The 19,709-nt window shown below is 42.4% G+C and overlaps 1 protein-coding gene across 1 annotated transcript in view; it reads right to left on the bottom strand.

Moving 5' to 3' along the window:
• The window catches only part of mysm1 (Myb-like, SWIRM and MPN domains 1), a 122,290-nt gene that overhangs the window by 99,434 nt on the left and 3,147 nt on the right, over positions 1 to 19,709 (bottom strand). The window contains exons 2-5 of the mRNA XM_059984320.1: positions 17,175 to 17,253; positions 15,873 to 15,943; positions 13,903 to 13,980; positions 5,464 to 5,493 (exon numbers count right to left, since the gene is read on the bottom strand). Of these exons, the coding sequence (XP_059840303.1) occupies positions 5,464 to 5,493; positions 13,903 to 13,980; positions 15,873 to 15,943; positions 17,175 to 17,253 (258 nt within the window). The remainder of the gene's footprint in view (positions 1 to 5,463; positions 5,494 to 13,902; positions 13,981 to 15,872; positions 15,944 to 17,174; positions 17,254 to 19,709) is intronic.

Here is a 19,709-nt window from a genome sequence, read left to right as displayed (position 1 = left end):
AAGTAATGTGCTCTTTTATTTATTGTACAATTTGGAAATGGAATTAGCTATATCTCTAATGGGTTCTCATTTCTTTATTAGTTTTAAGAAATTTTAATTTTAAAAAAGTGGGGCGATTTGGCATAGTGGTAATTACCACTGGATCAATAATCCAGAGAACCAGTTATATGCTGGGGCTGTGAGTTCGAATCCCATCAGATGGTGAATTCGTTTTCAATTTGTAGAACACAGTGGTCTAGGAATAATGGTGCATAGTTCCCTGAAGGTGGGATCTCATGTGGATAGGGTGGTGAAGAAAGCTTTTAGTATGCTGGCCTTTATAAATCACAGCATTGAGTATAGGAGTTGGGATGTAGTGTTAAAATTGTACAAGGCATTGGTGAGGCCAAATTTGGAGTATTGTGTGCAGTTCTGGTCGCCGAATTATAGGAAAGATGTCAACAAAATAGAGAGAGTACAGAAGGAGATTTACTAGAATGTTACTTGGGTTTCAGCATCTTAGTTACAGGGAAAGGTTGAACAAGTTAGGTCGTTATCCTTTGGAGCGTAGAAGGTTGAGGGAGGACTTGATAGAGGTATTTAAAATTATGAGAGGGATAGATAGAGTTGACGTAGATAGGCTTTTCCCATTGAGAGTAGGGGAGATTCAAACAAGAGGACATGAGTTGAGAGTTAAGGGGCAAAAGTTTAGGGATAACACGAGGGGGAACTTCTTTACTCAGAGAGTGGTAGCTGTGTGGAACAAGCTTCTAGTAAAAGTGGTAGAGGCAGGTTTGATTATGTCATTAAAAAAAAAATTGGATAGGTATATGAACAGGAAAGGAATGGAGAGTTATGGGCTGAGTGCAGGTAGGTGGGATTAGGTGAGAGTAAGCATTTGGCTCGGTCTAGAAGGACCGAGATGGCCTGTTTCCTCGCTGTAATTGTTATATAGTTATATGGAAGTGTTTTGGATTGCAGATTTTTTCATATTTTGGGATCACCATTATTTCGGACTCTGAATTTATGTACAACTGGTAACCAGTCTTTGTTTTACACTTGTTCATCACACATATGTACTCAACAATACGAATCATTACATACTATTAATATAATGAAAACATAATGTGTGCAGGGTAACAGCACAGCAGCATCAGAAGAGAAGCTAAATCAGCTGTTGAACAACAAACAACGGCAGGCTTGTTTCCACTTACGATGCCATATTTTGATTAAAAGGAAACTGTACACTGTATTTGTATTTTACTATTTTTTAGGTCTTATGTGAGAAAAATCAGCATTGTTCTGATGTTAGATTCTCAATCAGTGAGGATCTTGATGAACTCATCAATTTTTCTGCTGATTGGTGATCAGCAGATGCTTTACAAATGTAATGCTATGTCTTTTCTAATATTTCTGCAACTAGCCCACTGAATATTCACATTACTTTCAAATTTCAGTTTGTCGTGATAGATCGTTTCGTGGTCAGTATACCGTTAAGAGGCATATGTTCACCCTGATGCTGATGAATCCACTCTTTCAACACACAATCGAGACCTTCATTTTTTGATTTATGTGCATTTTCTATTTTCCTTAACTTCCCTTCATTACTTCATGTGAAGTCACTTCTCAGAACTGTCTGTCGTGCAGAGACCTGCGTATCGCCTGGGAACACTCCCAGCGCCTTGCAGGACTTTCCATTTGTGACGTCTTGTCAGTGCTCAAAAAATTTCGGATTTCAAAGGTTTTGGATTTTTGGATAAGGGATACTCAACCTGTACTAGAACTGGACACTTCTAAGTTTCAACTCTTTTCTTTTGTATTTGCTGCCCTGCTCCATATCCTTGCCATTAATAACACATTAAACAGTAACAGAAGCTTAATTTGATTAACTACTTCATTAGAAAATCCTGTCACAACCTATCAAAGAAATTGCCTTTATTCCACCTAGTCCCTTCTCCCTGCCTCCTCTGCTTTGTCAAATTGTTTCTCTTTCTCAGTTCTGATGAAGAGTTCTAAGCCTAAAGCTCCAGCTGTTTGTTCCCCTTTCCGTAGATGCTGCCTTGCCTGATATTTCCAGCAATTTCTTTTTTTTCAATGTCAGATTTCCAGCATCTACAGGTTTTTGATAGATATTTTATTTGCTATGAAGAGCAATCCAATTAATCACACTACCCTTATGCATTCTCCATATCCATATCAAAGATATTATCCTCTTTACATCAGTATTGAATCTGTGCCCAGCAACCCCAGTGCATACTTTCACTGCTGTGCACCTAGTAATTTCCATTGTAGGCGTGTCATGTACATGGAAAACCACAGATATATTTTTCACAATGCACATAATGTGCGTGAAAGTGTCATTTGCAAATTATAAAAAAATTATGCTATAAATTAACAATGTAATGCATAACAAAGTTCCATTATGCAACTGAATTTCTCATGCAGTTTCTCCATATTCTCTCAATATTCATGGCTTCATACACACCTAATCTCTTTTGGTCTAACAAAGTTAAACTCTTCTCCAGTCCACCTGCATAAATATAACCCTTAGTCTCAACTTCGCACTTCAAAGTATCAAAAACTTTCTTGAATTTTCAAAGGGCAGCCACGTAAGATACAGCATAAAAGGTTACCACATAATTTAAGTTTATATACAGTTTATTAGAAATAGCTACCTAACAAAAAAATACAAGATATCAGGATAATTGGATCATTTTCCATCAGATGCAAATTATTTACAATGACTTAGATAAAAGGATCAAATCTAGTGTTGGCAAATCTGTTGACAATAAAAAGATAGGTGGGAAAACAAATGAGGTAGCAGCTAATTAGGATGGGAAATAGACTGTTGTAAAAGAGTGGTGTATTTCAGTAGGGAATGATTGCTAGGACTGTGTGACTGTATAGCACAATATTGATACTGCACCTGGAATGCTACATACAGCTTTGGCCCAGTGAAGGTCTTATGAAAGTTCATCAACACAAAATGATAACTTTGTTTCTCTTGTTACACATGCCCTGTTGAGTACAGCCAGCATTCCCTATTTTTAGACCATAAGACCATAAGATACAGGAGCAGAATTAGAAATTTGGCCTATGGAGTCTGCTCCTCCATTTCATCATGGCTGATCGATTTTTCCACTCAGCCCCAATCTCCTGCCTTCTCCCAGTATCTCTTCATGCCCTGACCAATCAAGAATCTATTAACCTCTGCCTTAAATATATAGAAAGACTTGGCCTCCACAATTGTCTGTGTCAAAGAATTCCACAGTTTCACACTCTCTGGCTAAAGAAATTCCTCATCTCCATTCCAAAATGACGATCCTCTATTCTGAGACTGTGTCCACTGATCTTAAGCTCTCTCACCTTAGGAAACACCCTCTTCACATCCACTCTATCAAGGCCTTTCACCATTTGATAGGTTTCAATGAGGACATCCCTCATTCTTCTGAATTCGAGTGAATACAGGCCAAGAGCCATCAAACACTCTTCATATGAGAATCTGTTTAATCCTGGAATCATTTTGGTGAACCTCGTTTGAACCCTTTCCAGTTTCAGCACATCCATTCTAAAATAAGGGGCACAAAACTGCTGACAATACTCCAAGTGATATCTCCCCAAGTGCTTTATAAAGTCTCAACATTACACTCTCACTTTTATATTCGGGTCCACTTGAAATGAATACTAACATTGCATTTGTCTTCCTCACCACAGACTCAACCTGCAAACTAACCTTTAGTATTTAGTAACACACACAATGTATTTTCTCTCCATTTAAAGGATAGCCAACCCTTTCATTTCTTCTACTAAAGTGCATGACCATACACTTCCCAACACTATATTCCATTTGTCATTTCTTTGTCCATTCTCCTAATCTATCTAAGTTCTTCTGTAGCCTCTCTACTTCCTCAAAACAACCTGCCCCTCCATCTATCTTTATATTGTCTGCAAACTTTGCAATAAAGCCATCAATTCCATCATCCAAATCATTTGACATTTACCGTAAAAAGTATCTGACCCAACACAGACTTCTGTGGAGCACTACTAGTCCCTGGCAGCCAACCAGAAAAGATTCTCGTTATTCCCACTCTTTGTCTCCTGTCAATCAGCCACTATTTTAACCATGCTGGAATCTTTCCCGCAATATCATGGGCTTGTAGCTTGTGAAGCAGCCTCATGTGTGGCGCCTTCTGAAAATCCAAGTACACAATATCAACTGATTCTCCTTTACCTATCCCGCTTGTTATTTTTACAAAGAATTCCAATGGATTAGTCAGGAAATCATGCTGACTATGGCCTATTTTATCATGTGCCTCCTAGTACCTTGAGACCACATCCTTAGTAATTGACTCCAAGATCTTCCCAACCACTGAGGTCAAGCTGGTCCATAGTTTCCTCTCTTCTGCCTCTCTCCCTTCTTGAACAGCGGAGTGACACTTACAATTTTCCGCAACCATTCCAGAATCTTGATTCTTGAAAGAACATTTCTACTGCCTCCACAATCTCTTCAGACACCTCTTTCAGAATCCTGGGATGTATACTATCTGGTCCAGGTGTCTTATCTACTTTCGGACCTTATCTGCCTTCATTTTCTGAAGAACCATCTCTCTAGTTATGGTAACATCACACACTTCATGATCCCTGACACCTGGGACTTCCACCGTATTGCTATGTCTTCCACAGTGAAGACTGATTCTAAATAATTATTCAGTTCATCTGCCATTTCTTTGTCCCCCATTACTACCTCTCTAGCATATTTTCCAGTGGTCCGATATCCACTCTCACCTCTCTTTTACACTTTATGTATCTTAAAAAACTTCTGGTATCCCTTTTATTATTATTGGCTAGCTTACTTTCATATTTCACCTTTACCTTCTTAATGACTTGTTTAGTTGCCTTCCATTGGTTTTTAAAAGCTTCCCAATCCTCTAACTTAGAATTTAATTTTTGCTCTGTTATATGCCGTCTCTTTGGCTTTTATGTTGGCTTTGGCTTCTCATTCACTATGGTTGTGTCATCATTTCTTTAGAATACTTCTTCCTCTTAGGGACGTATATATTCGGTGCCTTCCAATTGCTTACAGAAATTCAGCCATTGCTGCTTTGCCATCATCCTCGCCGGTGTTTTTTTCCCATCAATTCTGGCCAACTCCTCTCTCATGCCTCTGTAATTCCTTTTACTCCACTGTAATACTGATACTCAGTGGACATCTGAAAAATGGCAGGTGATCATATTGAAACATATGAGGGGCTTTGACAGGCAACTGCAGAGAGGGAGATGGAACCAAGGTCAACATTAAAATTGTATGATTGGCAGAGAGAGCTTGAGGAACTGATGTTGAAATCAGAATTAGACATCGTAAAAGAACATATCCAATTAAAAATACGTAACTAACTTATTTGACAGGAAGTAGAAGCACATAAAAAGGTTGTTAATACATTGCTACTAACTATACAAAATACTTAATAGATAAACCATACATACCGACTTTTCACAGTTTTCTTTTGACGAATACTATGGTAAAAACAAGAATAAAGGTTAAGTGTGCAGCAAGAAAACAATAAGCTTCACAATCAATGACTACTAACATATTAATTCCATTTGGTTTTATTTTCACAGTTAAAAAGTAAATGTTAAAAATTAGAAGTTCATAATTTAACTGCTTATAATTTATAGATCTTTCCCCCTTTCCTGTAAACCCAGCTATCATCAGCTTGGGAAAATTTGCTTTAAATATCTTATTCCTGCTCGATGGAATTGTTTGACCTCCATTCAGCAACTTTAATACATTGCATAATTAAGAACAGGAACACAGTATATCAATATCAGATCTTCTCAAACTAAAATGCTGGTTGATTATCTGCCTTAGTACCGCATAGCTAAATGCTTCTCCTGATCTGCAACTTCACCCAACAAAAATAACTAGTATAATGTCAATGGATTCTTTTCTTTATGAGAGTTTAGCTTTTCCTGAAGTTCATCAATACAGTAATAATCTCCATCAAATAAAATTTAGTTTCCAGTAAAGCAATTTTGTATCTTCAGAGTCTATTAAATGTGGTTTAAATTAGAAAAGTATTTTGGCATGAATAAATGAATACTTCCATTTAAAGCTGGAGGATGTGGAAGAGAAATATTTATTTTTTGTAATTAATTATTCATCTTCCTTCTCCTGGCACCCCTATGCAGGTTCAAATCTCAGTCAAAAAGAGGGCTTTCAGCATGAATGCAAAAAAGCTACTTCAGTTGTGGAGGCATGCCATCCATTGCTGAATTTTCAAACCAGTAACAAGAATGAAACTTGCCAGAAAGTACTCAATTTTACCCAGTCAGGGATACACACATCTAAAAGCCTTATGGTAATTTCTCCCTTCAGTCAAATACTAAACTTTGTAAAGCATGCTGTACACTTAAAAGGTTGCTATGTGCATTACAAGACAGATTTATTATTAAATATTCAGATGCAGGATGAACTTCATATTCACATACATAACAGTTCTAACTTGAAAATGTGTAATTACAGTTCGATGGCCAGTACAAATGAAATGATTTATCATCACAGAAGTAAACTTAATCTTTCCTATGTCTGTACTAGAAATGTATTCTTCTTAACAATTAATTGCTAATTAGGAATTCTGTTTCTTCTCCTTAACAAAAGTATTTCAGCAAATGAAATTAGTTCAACCAATTAATTAAAACAATAAATTACCAGTCATGTAATAAAGAGTGAAGACAATATATGAGCAATAAAATGCTAGAGGAACTCAGCAGGTCTAGTGGAAAAATGACAGTCAACATTTCAGGCAAAGACCCTTCAACTTTTGTGTTTACAGTACATAGTCACAACCATTGAGGAAAGCAAACTCAGCAAATGGGGGAAATGACTGGACAAATAACAAATTCAACCTACAAAATACTAAATACATTGCTCCAGGCTTAATGATGAATAGATTTTTTTCTACCCATGTACTCACATTAAGTTGTGCAAGCAATGAGTCAAATCTGGGGAGGGGAAAGGGGTGTGATAGGGAGCTTTACAGAACAAAAGCCAATTGATTCAAAGAATCCAAACAATAAAAATAATCAGTTTACCTTGGAATGGAGATGTTCATAAACACCATATGCAAATTTCTTTTCAGTGTGTGTTGTCATGATTTCAGAGAGAATAAATGCACAGAGCAAGATTGTGTGTACTCACGGTCACAATTTCTGTCCAAGTAAGTTTCTAATCATTGTCATTTCTCTATTTTAAAAAATTGATGTGGCCAATTGAAGCCAAGTTTGTTTTGCTTTAGGGCAGCTAACTGTAGGCATACTACAGCAATAAAGCAAAGTTTCTTTTTAAATGATATTCGTGGTCATAATGTTAAGGTGACACAATGATGTGGCTACTAGAGTTGCTGACCCAGAGCTTCAATAACACAGGTTCGATCCCAACCTCTGGTATTGATTGCCGTGGTCCACATGTTCTCCCTGTGACAGTGTGGATTTCCCAGTTTTCTCCCATATTCCAAAAAGGAGAAGCTTAGAAAGTTAACTGATAAATGGTAGAATCTAAGGGGAATAAGATGGGAATGTGGGGAGAAAATAAGTTACGGTAGGATTATCTTAAAAATGGATATGTAATGGTTGGTGTGGAGGATGAAGGACTTGTTACTTTACTGTTTCCTTCTTTCTATGACATGGTGATTTAGTGAATTGCCCTAAGGCATGGATTCCCAACCTTTTTTATGCCTTGGTCCAATATCATGCAGCAACGGGTCCATGGATCCCAGGTTGGGAACCCCTGCCCTAAAGTTACTTTGATGTTGCTTGCAACTCGCCTCCAATGGTACTTACTGTGGCCAAGAAATAATGCGTGCAGAAACAGCAAAACAGAAAGGCAGTCAAATATAAAACATATCTTGTACAAATGTTGGCCACCAGATGCAAAATGACATTGCTGAAAGCCCAGTGTTACAAGAGGAAACATGAACACAAGATAGGTTTTTTAATGCACAATGCATATAAACAAATGAGCTACATAGCTGATACCATGTAAGTTTGTACAAACTGTTTCCTGTATAGCCTAAATTGTTTGAGAAATTGTGCAATAAATTGCAGTTCTTTTTTTCCAAATTCCAATTAATTTTCTTCCCTTCCAATATTACAGGCAGGTATAGACTGGATTTCTTGTCTATCTCACTGTAACACCTCAGAACAAATACAATCACTTTTAATTAAGAATATTAATATTTGACTGTAAAAGGTTTCATAAGCAATCTCTACCCAGGACCTAATCAATGCCACCATGTACTCATGCCTATCTAGGATGGTTATCACATACTAAATTACTTTAAAATGTCCTTGTCCATTACATGGAGCACTGCAAATATTACAGCACTAGTCTGAGAACAGGTTATTAGAAAGAAAACTGGCACTTCAATCTGTCTCACTATTTTCATTTACGAAAAGCACTAATTTCACAAAGGTTCTTCAAGCCAACTAGTCTTAAACACAGATATTATCATTTCTTTCATGTTGTTAACTCAAATATTGCATGTTTGTCATTATTACATTTTATCAGGCAAGTTTAAAAACCCAGATTTCATTAATACTCAAGTATTCATTTTTGAGCACTACTTGCAAGGGCTCCATTTATTAACCATCTGTAACTACCCTTAAGAAGATAGTTGCAATCTACCTTCTCGAAGCACTGCATTCATATTGGTGAAGGTATTCTATACTGCTTTTGGGAAGGAAGTTTCAAGACTGAGACTGAATACTGATAAAGGAGCAGTAATATATTTCAAAGTCAGGATGATAGGCAAGCTGGAGGGAAAGCTGCAGGTTATTTTCTCTTGCTCTTGAAGCCCTGTCTTAGTGATTGATTTTGCACACTTGGAAAGCCCCATCAGATTAGCCCTACTGCAGCCTATTTACTACATGGCATATACTATAACTACTGTATGCAGATAATGGAGGAAGTAAATATTTAAAGCGGTGGATGAAATACAAATCAAATGAGCTGCTTTGGTTTGCATGGTATTGAGTTTCTTGAGTATTTTTGGCGCTACACTCATCGACAAGTGAAGAGTATTCCATCATGAAGATGGTAGAACAAAACTTTACACAACAGTTTCTGATCAACATTAATTCTAGGATGATGGTATTGGACTGAGTAATAGCAATGCCACTGCATGGCAAATAGAATAGATTAGAGCCTCTCTTAACAGAAATGGTCACTGTCTATCACTTCTCTGCATTTATAAGCCAATGCGTGTACATTCCTCAGGTCTTGCCTTTTACTGAGGAGTTGCAAATGGAATTCAACGTTATGCAACTATCTGCTAACATTGGTACTTCTGGGCTTGATGATGGAAACATGGTCACTGTTGAAGCAGTATCCTGAGGAACTCCTGTAATGATGATCAGGGGGTAGGACAATCAACCTACTGTAGCGGTGTGCTACAAACAGCGCTAAAATTACGACACGGAGTCGGTAACTGCAGTCGAAGGAAAAACTTTATTCGAAAACTTCAGCCTCACTTTTAAGCCTCTGTCAACCGGCCCCCCATGGCGAAGAGGCTCCAAAGCTCTGTGCTCGCAAACCCCCGTAGGCTATCTAATTGTGAGTCGGTTCGGATACGCTAGGAAATGAGGCGCTACATAACCCCCCCCCAGAACCGGCGATACACCCCCCAATGTCCACAGCCTGGGCCAGAACCCGCTTGGGAGGTCGGCCTCTGCGCCGAGGCGCCGGAAACTCGGCCGGTTGCGCCAGGTCCACATGGGCCGGCTTGAGGCGGTCCACCGTGAAAACCTCCTCCTTCCCCCCAACGTCCAGCACGAACGTGGACCCGTTGTTCCGGAGCACCGTAAACGGCCCCTCGTATGGCCGCTGCAGCGGTGGCCGATGCCCGCCCCTTCGTACAAACACAAACTTACAGTTCCGTAGGTCTTTGGGTACGCAGGTCGGGTGCCGCCCATGCTGTGAAGTGGGTATGGGGGCCAGGTTACCGAGCTTCTCGCGAAGCCTGCCCAGGACTGCAGCGGGTTCTTCCTCTTGCCCCCTCGGGGCTGGTAGGAACTCCCCGGGGACGGCCAGGGGCGCGCCGTATACCAACTCGGCCGACGAGGCGTGCAGGTCGTCCTTGGGCGCTGTGCGGATGCCGAGAAGGACCCAGGGAAGCTCGTCCGCCCAGTTGGCTCCTCGCAGGCGGGCCATGAGGGCCGACTTCAGGTGACGGTGGAAACGCTCCACTAGCCCGTTCGACTGTGGGTGGTAGGCAGTGGTGTGGTGCAGCTGAGTCCCCAAAAGGCTGGCCATAGCTGACCACAGGCTGGAGGTGAACTGGGCGCCTCTGTCGGAGGTAATGTGGGCTGGTACACCAAAGCGGGATATCCAGGTGGCGATCAGGGCTCGGGCGCAAGATTCGGAGGTGGTGTCGGTGAGCGGGACCGCCTCTGGCCATCTTGTGAACCGGTCCACGATAGTCAGGAGGTAACGCGCTCCGCGCGACACTGGCAGGGGGCCCACGATATCCACATGAATGTGGTCGAAACGCCGGTGGGCGGGATGGAACTGCTGCGGTGGGGCTTTGGTGTGCCGCTGAACCTTGGCCGTCTGGCAGTGCATGCACGTCCTGGCCCATTCACTGACCTGTTTGCGGAGTCCGTGCCAAACGAACCTGCTGGAAACCATCCGGACAGTTGTCCGGATGGAGGGATGCGCCAAGTTATGAATGGAGTCGAAAACGCGCCGCCGCCAGGCTGCGGGGACGACCGGACGGGGCTGGTTGGTGGCGACGTCACAGAGTAGGGTCCTCTCACCTGGGCCCACGGGGAGGTCCTGGAGCTGCAAACCAGAGACTGCAGTCCTGTAACTCGGAATCTCCTCATCTACCTGCTGTGCCTCTGCCAGTGCCTCAAAGTCTACCCCTTGGGAAAGGGCATGAACGGTAGGGCGAGAGAGCGCATCCGCCACGACATTGTCCTTACCCGAGACGTGCCGGACATCCGTTGTGTATTCAGAGATGTAGGACAGGTGGCGTTGCTGGCGGGATGACCAGGGGTCGGATGCTTTCGTAAACGCAAAGGTAAGCGGTTTGTGGTCCGTGAACGCGGTGAAGGGCCGACCTTCTAGGAAGTACCTGAAATGCCGGATTGCCAGGTAGAGCGCCAACAGTTCCCGGTCAAAAGCACTGTACTTGAGCTCGGGTGGCCGCAGGTGTTTGCTGAAAAACGCCAGGGGTTGCCAGCGACCTGCGATGAGCTGCTCCAGCACCCCACCGACTGCCGTGTTTGATGCGTCCACTGTGAGGGCGGTAGGGGTGTCCATTCTGGGATGTACTAGCATTGCGGCGTCAGCCAAAGCTTCCTTCGTTTGAACGAAAGCGGCGGCGGACTCCTCGTCCCAGGTAATGTCCTTGCTCGGACCCGACATCAGGGCGAACAGGGGGCGCATGATCCGGGCAGCTGAAGGGAGGAAGCGGCGGTAGAAATTGACCATACCTACGAATTCCTGAAGGCCTTTGACCGTGGTGGGTCGGGGGAAGTGGCGGACCGCATCTACCTTAGCGGGCAGAGGGGTTGCCCCGTCTTTAGTAATCCTGTGGCCCAGGAAGTCAATGGTATCAAGTCCGAACTGGCATTTGGCAGGGTTGATTGTAAGACCGTACTCACTCAGTCGGGCGCAGAGTTGACGGAGGTGGGACAGATGCTCCTGACGACTGCCGCTGGCTATGAGGATGTCATCCAAATAGATGAACGCGAAGTCCAGGTCCCGTCCCACCGCGTCCATTAACCGCTGGAACGTCTGTGCGGCATTCTTCAGGCCGAACGGCATGCGGAGGAACTCGAAGAGGCCAAACGGGGTGATGAGAGCCGTCTTGGGGACGTCGTCAGGATGCATCGGGATTTGATGGTACCCTCGGACAAGGTCGACCTTGGAGAAGATCCGGGCGCCGTGCAGGTTTGCCGCAAAGTCCTGAATGTGCGGCACAGGGTAGCAGTCCGGTGTGGTAGCCTCGTTCAGCCTGCGGTAGTCGCCGCACGGTCTCCAGCCCCCCGTCGCTTTGGGCACCATGTGCAGGGGGGAAGCCCAGGGGCTGTCGGACCGCCGGATGATCCCCAATTCCTCCAGTCTCTGGAACTCCTCCTTCGCCAGTCGGAGCTTGTCCGGGGGAAGCCGCCGAGCACGGGCATGGAGGGGTGGTCCCTGTGTCGGGATGTGGTGCTGTACGCCGTGCCTGGGCATGGCTGCTGTGAACTGCGGTGCCAGAACCGATGGGAACTCCGCCAGGACCCTGGTGAAGTCGTTGTCGGACAGCGTGATGGAGCCGAGGTGAGGGGCTGGCAACTGGGCCGCGCCCAGGGAGAACGTCTGAAAGGTCTCGGCGTGTACCAGTCTCTTCCTGGGCAGGTCAACCAGCAGGCTGTGAGCTCGCAAAAAATCCGCACCCAGAAGCGGTTGGGCTACGGCGGCCAGTGTGAAGTCCCACGTGAACTGGCTGGGGCCGAACTGTAGCTGCACCTGGCGGGTGCCATAGGTCCTTACGGTGCTGCCATTCACGGCCCTCAGTGGGGGACCCGGTGCCCTGCTGCGAGTGTCGTAACTTGTCGGAGGTAAAACGCTGACCTCAGCCCCAGTATCGACCAAAAAGCGGCGTCCCGACCTGCTATCCCACACATACAGGAGGCTATCCCGATGGCCAGCCGCCGTAGCCATCAGCGGCGGCTGGCCCTGGCGTTTCCCGGGAACTTGCAGGGCGGGCGGCAACGGCGGGCTTCTGCGCCCCACCGCTGGTGGTAGAAGCACCAGTGGTCATTGGGCCGGGGGTTAGTGGGCTCTGCGGCCGGGCCTGGACTGGTTTGCTGCCGGGAGCGTGGCTGGGAGATCTGTGCGATGGACGCCCCGCTCACCTTTTTGGCGTTCCACAGCAAGTCCGCCCGGGCTGCCACCTTCCGGGGGTCACTGAAATCCGCGTCGGACAGCAGCAGGCGTATGTCCTCGGGCAGCTGCTCCAGGAATGCCTGCTCAAACATGAGGCCTGTGTGTCCCTCGGCCAGAGACAACATCTCATTCATTAAAGCCGATGGAGGTCTGTCTCCCAAGCCATCCAGGTGCAGTAAACGGGCAGCCCGCTCGCGCCGTGGGAGTCCGAAAGTCCTGAGGAGCAGGGCTTTGAATTCCGTGTACTTGCCGTCTGCCGGGGGCGACTGTACGAACTCCGCGACCTGGGCAGCTGTGTCCTGGTCGAGGGAGCCCACCACGTAGTAGTAGCGGGTGTCTTCTGAGGTGATCCGGCGAACGTGGAATTGGGCTTCGGCTTGCTGGAACCATAGGTCCGGGCGCTGTGTCCAGAAACCCGGCAGTGTCAACGAAACCGCATGAACAGAGGCGGCGTCGGTCATTTCTGGTCCAAAAATCGTTTGGACCGTCGGGGTCACCAATTGTAGCGGTGTGCTACAAACAGCGCTAAAATTACGACACGGAGTCGGTAACTGCAGTCGAAGGAAAAACTTTATTCGAAAACTTCAGCCTCACTTTTAAGCCTCTGTCAACCGGCCCCCCATGGCGAAGAGGCTCCAAAGCTCTGTGCTCGCAAACCCCCGTAGGCTATCTAATTGTGAGTCGGTTCGGATACGCTAGGAAATGAGGCGCTACACTACTATCATCTTCATTTGTATGAAGTATGACTCCAACCATTGGAGTATTTTACCAGGGCTTCTTATTGTTTTACTCAGTCAAATGCTGTCTCACTGTCAAGAATAGATGCTCTTTCCTCATTTCTAGGATTCAGCTCCTTGGACCAACCATAGAAGGGTTTGGATATTAATGGTCCTCACAAAACCCAAACAGGGCATCAATGTGCAGGGTATTGGTAAAATGGTAACTTCCAACACGTCGGTTTACCTTAAATAGAATTTTAGATAACTCACCTTTTCACAGATACTTTTCCTTTTTCTGGGTGATCAGACCAGCTGCTTTGTGGATATTTTTTCCCAGTTAGGTAGTACCTATCCATTAGTTAAGGAATAAACATGGGCAAAAAGTAACATAATGAAGAATTCTAGCTTTGTGATTTTATGATCACAGCTTGAACAGTAATGGAAAGAAAGTAATAGACACTCTCATAGCATTATTGGGCAAGGAGTTTTAAGACTTAAGACTCAGAACAGTTGAAAGACCAACAATATATCTTCATGTCAGGCTGATGTACAGCTTGAAGGGAATGGTGGTGTTTCCATGTTCTTGTTGCATTTGTGGTAGAGAGTCTGCGGAAGTATAGAATAAGCATAGGTAGCATCTTGGTAGCATAGATGTAGTGGGTCAAAAGTGCCCATTTCTTTGCAGTATTATCTCACTGTTAACAATTAGTTATTACATTATTAGTCTGCATCTATACATGGTTTTTTTCATTCACCAGTGCATCAAAGGCCAATGTTAATGCTGGCTCACCCGAGATACACTGTGACAATGCAGACCAGGAACACCACAGGTTTATTTTCTAATGTGTTGAGATAAGTGATTCCAGCTAGAACTGATAGTGAGAATAACATAGCATAGGAGGTGGTCATGCGGTCAATCCAAGCCTTCAATAACTTTGAAACAACAATCTAGCCAGTTTCTCACCGTGCAAACAAAATTCATTCTTTTCAGCTCTTTAATAAACAGTGTAATTTAACCTACTTCCACTGCTATTCCAGGCAGTATAATTCAAATCCTAACCACACACAGCAAAAGTAAGTGTTTTCACACGTCACTTTTGGTTCTCCTGCTAATCACTTTTATTCGCTGTTGCCTGTTTCTCAACCATTCTGTCAATAGGACTATTTCCCTATGCCGACATCCTTCATTATTCCAAATGACTTGGTCAGGGTTCCTCACAAATTACACCATTTCAAGAATAATCCAGTTTCTCTGGTCTTTAAACATTTTGGGGATTTGGGGATTCCAGTGCCTCATCCTGAAAATCAATTTCATAAATCTCTTTCGCACAAAGCTGGTCGGTGCTGTAGTGGCATCCGCACTGGACATTGAGGTGAGTGGTCCCGGTTTTGAATCCAGCCAGCTCCTTGCACGCATTCCATCTGTGCTGGGTTGAGTGTTGAGCTAGCAACTTGGCCTTGTAAAACAAAACAGACAAACACTAAAGAGACAGCAAGGTTGCCGCCCGATGCATCACAAGGTGTGGAGAAGAACAACTACAACTACTTTTGCAGTCACCAGTCTTCATACTGTTATTACTAAATGCCACCTAAAGGTGTACACAGTACTCCAACTGTGGCCAAACCTGTGTTTTATAAAGATTTATGACATCCTTACTTCTGTACTTCATACTCATGAATCTGGAAGGATCATGAGGTTGATTTACTTTGACTACTACCAAGCTATTCCTATTGTAAATTAGGAAACAGATTGGTATTTTAAATAGAGTTTGGGTACACTCTCCTTAACTGTATTTTTCTTCTCTCAAGTTATAACAAAGAGTTCTGGACCTGAACTGTTGATAATTTCACCCTCCACAGATGTTCTCTGACCTATTCTATTTTTCCAGCATTTTCTGTTTTCTGATTGATAACTACACTAAATTCCAGTCATAGCACTGAAAAATAGTGCAGGAAACTCCTGCATTTCGGCCATTCAGGTAACAGAAATTCACCCTTACAGAATTCACAAATCACTACCCAAAAATTTAAGAAATAGAATAAAATTCATTCTCAAGGAATTTTTGTTGTTAAGGTAAATAAATGAACCCAAATCATATTTCATTTCAACATTTTTTTTACACATGCACAGATGATACAGCTTTGGATAATGGAAATTTTCAATACAGTCCATTTTCTAGGAGGTCCAACCCTCCTCAAGGTAATGCAGGGATCGCCTCTATCATCAATAACAAGGATACTCTTCCTCTTGTAACATCTTCTCAATAACTGCTCTATTCTCCTCACTGAGAGAACTGTCCAAAGTCCAGGACTGTAAATAGAAAATAAAAGGATCAAAAATCACAATAAAATCAAAGCTTTTAATCTTCAATCAATGCCAAGAGATTTAGTCATTTCTTTTAATACTATATGTCAAAGTTTGGTGTGCACATATACAACAATATCTACTATACTTTGAAACCTCCTAATTGAGTATAAATTTTTTAGATGTTGTGATGCACTAATATAAACATGTGTTAATTTTTATTATTCTAATTTTCCACTTTCTTGGGTTCAAAAAGGTAAACCACAAAATGTGTTGCATAAACTTGGTTAGAATTAACTGACATATTAGGTTAAAAGATAATCCAGTTATGTATTTAAAACTAAGTGGAGGATACAAGGAAGGTTTGAAGGAATATGGAACAAGGTGGAAGAGTATCTAAATTAGTCTGCCTTCAGGAAGCACGATTTTCCACAAAATCAGGAATTCCCTCACCCAAAAGATGGATAACATGAAGTTCAATGAAAATTTCAGACAAAGATTGAAGGATTTTTACAAAATAGGGCTATCAAAAATTATGGATCAAAATACAGATAAGTGGATTTAGGGTGCAGATAAACTTTACCTAATTAGAGCACGCTAAGGTAGGTGAAGTTCTTAGTCTCATCTTATATTCCTCAAAAGAAAAATTTAAAGATCTTCCTTTAAAAGATATTTTCCATTAAATATATTGGGTGGTTTAGGCAGTTAAAATAAGTATCTGAAATTTAATTATCAAGAATTGAGCTTATATAATTTGCTCATAATTAGCAAGTAATAAGCAATCTTAACAAATTTCACGACATATGTCAGTGATATTAGAACTGATTCTGATATAGGTTGTTTTAACGTGAGCAAACATATCATGTCCACTGTAGAAATTATTTGATGTACAAGAGATTTTTTTAAATGGCAGAGCCTTTTAAAACTGAAAATAAATCTAAAAAAAGATATACAAATACTTGCAAACAGTTTCAAGGAGTTTACGAGACAAATGGCACTGAAGAGAGAGGTTTAAGTCTCTCTATTCAAGTTAGGAATGACAAAGTTGCCATGTTAAATCAAATTAATCCAATAATAAAAGCTGCCATTCCCTCATTAAACATTTATTTGTCTATTTTTCATGTGATAATCATAGCATATGAGCTTGGCTGGTTATTATCAGTTCATTGCAACAGTTAACCAATTGAAAAGGTAAAAATAAACTGATGCTTCTCAGCAATTTGTATTTTAGTCTTACCAAAATGCCACTGTTACTTCTCCAGGAGGAATCCAAATAGTGGTCATGCAGGAATCCGGGAACTGTACCACTGTCCTCACTTAAAACACAAATAATATTTTTAAGATTTATTTTACTGCCACTACATGAAAATTTATCCTGATATATGCATATGATTTGATGTTTAACTTAACAGCATGGTCAGAATTATCTAACAGAATTCACCCTGGAAGTCAGTCTGATTGGAATTCTGTTGCAACAGATGAAGAGGAAGTGTTTTCTTCTTAAAAATCAATTCCACAGGAATCAAATGATAACTGCAGATCTGTGACTGTGGCAACATTTTTGGTGATCATGAGGGATGCCAAGCTTAGGAAGATCTCTGAACATTTGGAGCCGTCGTCTTGAGGACAGTGATCAAGAAAAACTGATTTCCATTACTACAGGTGAGTGGCATTTTCTTGTAAATGCTGCTTATCGACGCAATATGCCTGTGATGCATCCTGCAGTCACTCAACACTGAAAAAAACTGGCATACAGCCCACCTTGTCCAACTCTCAATTATCTGTACAAATCTATTTACGAGAACTTGGTCCACAGCCTCCTGTGCAGTTGGGATTTAAGTGCTAATTTACATATTTCTCACTCATCAGTATCAGCTTGTTTACAACTATCAATTTTGCAAGAGGACCTTCTCCTCCATTCACTCAAGCCAGCACATTTAAGATCCAATCACTCTTTTCTTCATCTGAACACCTCTAAGTCTCTTAGTCTAAATCCATGACATCTAATTTTAGATACTTGTTCAAATGGGGGATAGTGTCCTACTATCTATCCTATTAATGTCCTAATTTTGTCTAGTCCCCGCAGATTTCCCTTCATGTCCACACCAAGGACAAGCCCAGTCCATCTAGTGCCTCCTCAAAATGAATTGCTCAATCCAGGCAATTGCATCCTTCCCAAAGTGTGTTGATCAGAACTGTGCACAGTACTCCTGCTATGGCCAAACCAATGTTTAATAACTTCCATAACCTCAACCAGTCAATATATGCCTCAGCAAATGAAGGTAAGTCTATCAGACACGTTCACCATTTATCTGTGCTGCCATCTTCAGGGCTCCATTTAATCAATATCCTCTGTTCTTCAATATTACCCCACTATTCGCCCCCAATCCTTACTATCTAATGCATATGGCCTACTATTATTAGTCTTCCCAAAGCAGATACCTCACACTAATGAGGATTAAATTCAATCTGCCATTCCTCTGCCTATTTTAATCAACTCCTCAGTATCAGCTTGTTGTCTACAACTATCAATTTTGCATGCCAAAGTCTCAAACTCCAAAATGAATGATTATTAAGTATTGAATGAGGAATGGGGCAATGGGGAGGTGTGATTCAGTCACTGCAGGGTACTACCAAAGATCAAGGTAGGATTAGACTCAGTCACTGCAGCGTTTCTGATCACAGGAGAAACTCAGTAATCATAGATCAGAAGATCACCAATCGAAGGAAGAGGTGCATTGTTCACAAGAAAGTAGTTATTAATAATCAGAAGGGGACAGAGATTCACCTCAAATTGCGAGCTGCATTGAGGGAGATGAGTAAGTGCTCTTGCTCTCCCTGGATCAGCAGACTACTGGAAAAGCATTATATTTTTCTGCATAGATCCATTCAGGATTTCTTGGTATCTGCAGATCCCAACCAGTTAACGCTACAGCTGGAAAATGGACAAAACCTAAAGTAAACTCCAGTTTTAATTGCAAGTACCCTCCACTACAATCTAAAGAGGCAAGTACCAGATCCATTGGGATTTTAACCTTTTCTGAACTTTGCTGAACTTTTAACCTATTCTAAGATCAATCTAACCCTTTCCTCCCCTATAGCCCTCCATTTTTTTCATCTTTATGCTAATCTAAGAGTCTCAAAAATGTCCCTAATATATCGGCCTGTACCACTCTGTGTGTAAAAAAATCCTACCTCTGACATTCCATCTATACTTTCCTCCAATCACTTTCGAATTATGCCCCCTTGGTTTAGCCATTTCTATTGTCCACTCGATCTATGTCTCTTATCATCTTATACTCCTTTATCAGCTACTCCAAGGTGCAAGTCCATGGTCTATCGAGACTAATGGAAGCCTACACTCCTTTATCAAGTCAACTTTTATCCTCCTTCACTCCAAAGCAAAAAACCGTAGCTCACTCAACCTATCCTCATAATACTGCTTTCTTCTCCAGGCAGCTTTTTGATAAATCACCTCTACATCCTCTCTAAGGCTACCACATTCTTCTTCTAATGTGGCAACCAGAACTGCAAACAATACGCTAAGTGTGGTCCAACCAGTTTTTTGAGTTGCAGCATTACCTCGCGGCTCTTGAACTCAGTTCTCTGACTAATGGAGACCAACACACCACACACCTTCTAAACAACCCTATCAACTTGTGCAGAATCTTTGACGGACCTATGGATATGGACGCCAAGATCCCTCAGTTCCTCCACACTGCTAAGAATCCTGCCCTTTATCCTGTTCTCTGCCTTCAGGTTCAAACTTCCA

Source organism: Hypanus sabinus, chromosome 11, assembly GCF_030144855.1.
Source record: "Hypanus sabinus isolate sHypSab1 chromosome 11, sHypSab1.hap1, whole genome shotgun sequence".
Taxonomy (NCBI): domain Eukaryota; kingdom Metazoa; phylum Chordata; class Chondrichthyes; order Myliobatiformes; family Dasyatidae; genus Hypanus; species Hypanus sabinus.
Note: the sequence above shows the minus strand (reverse complement) of the source record. Positions and strands in the feature narration are given on the sequence as shown.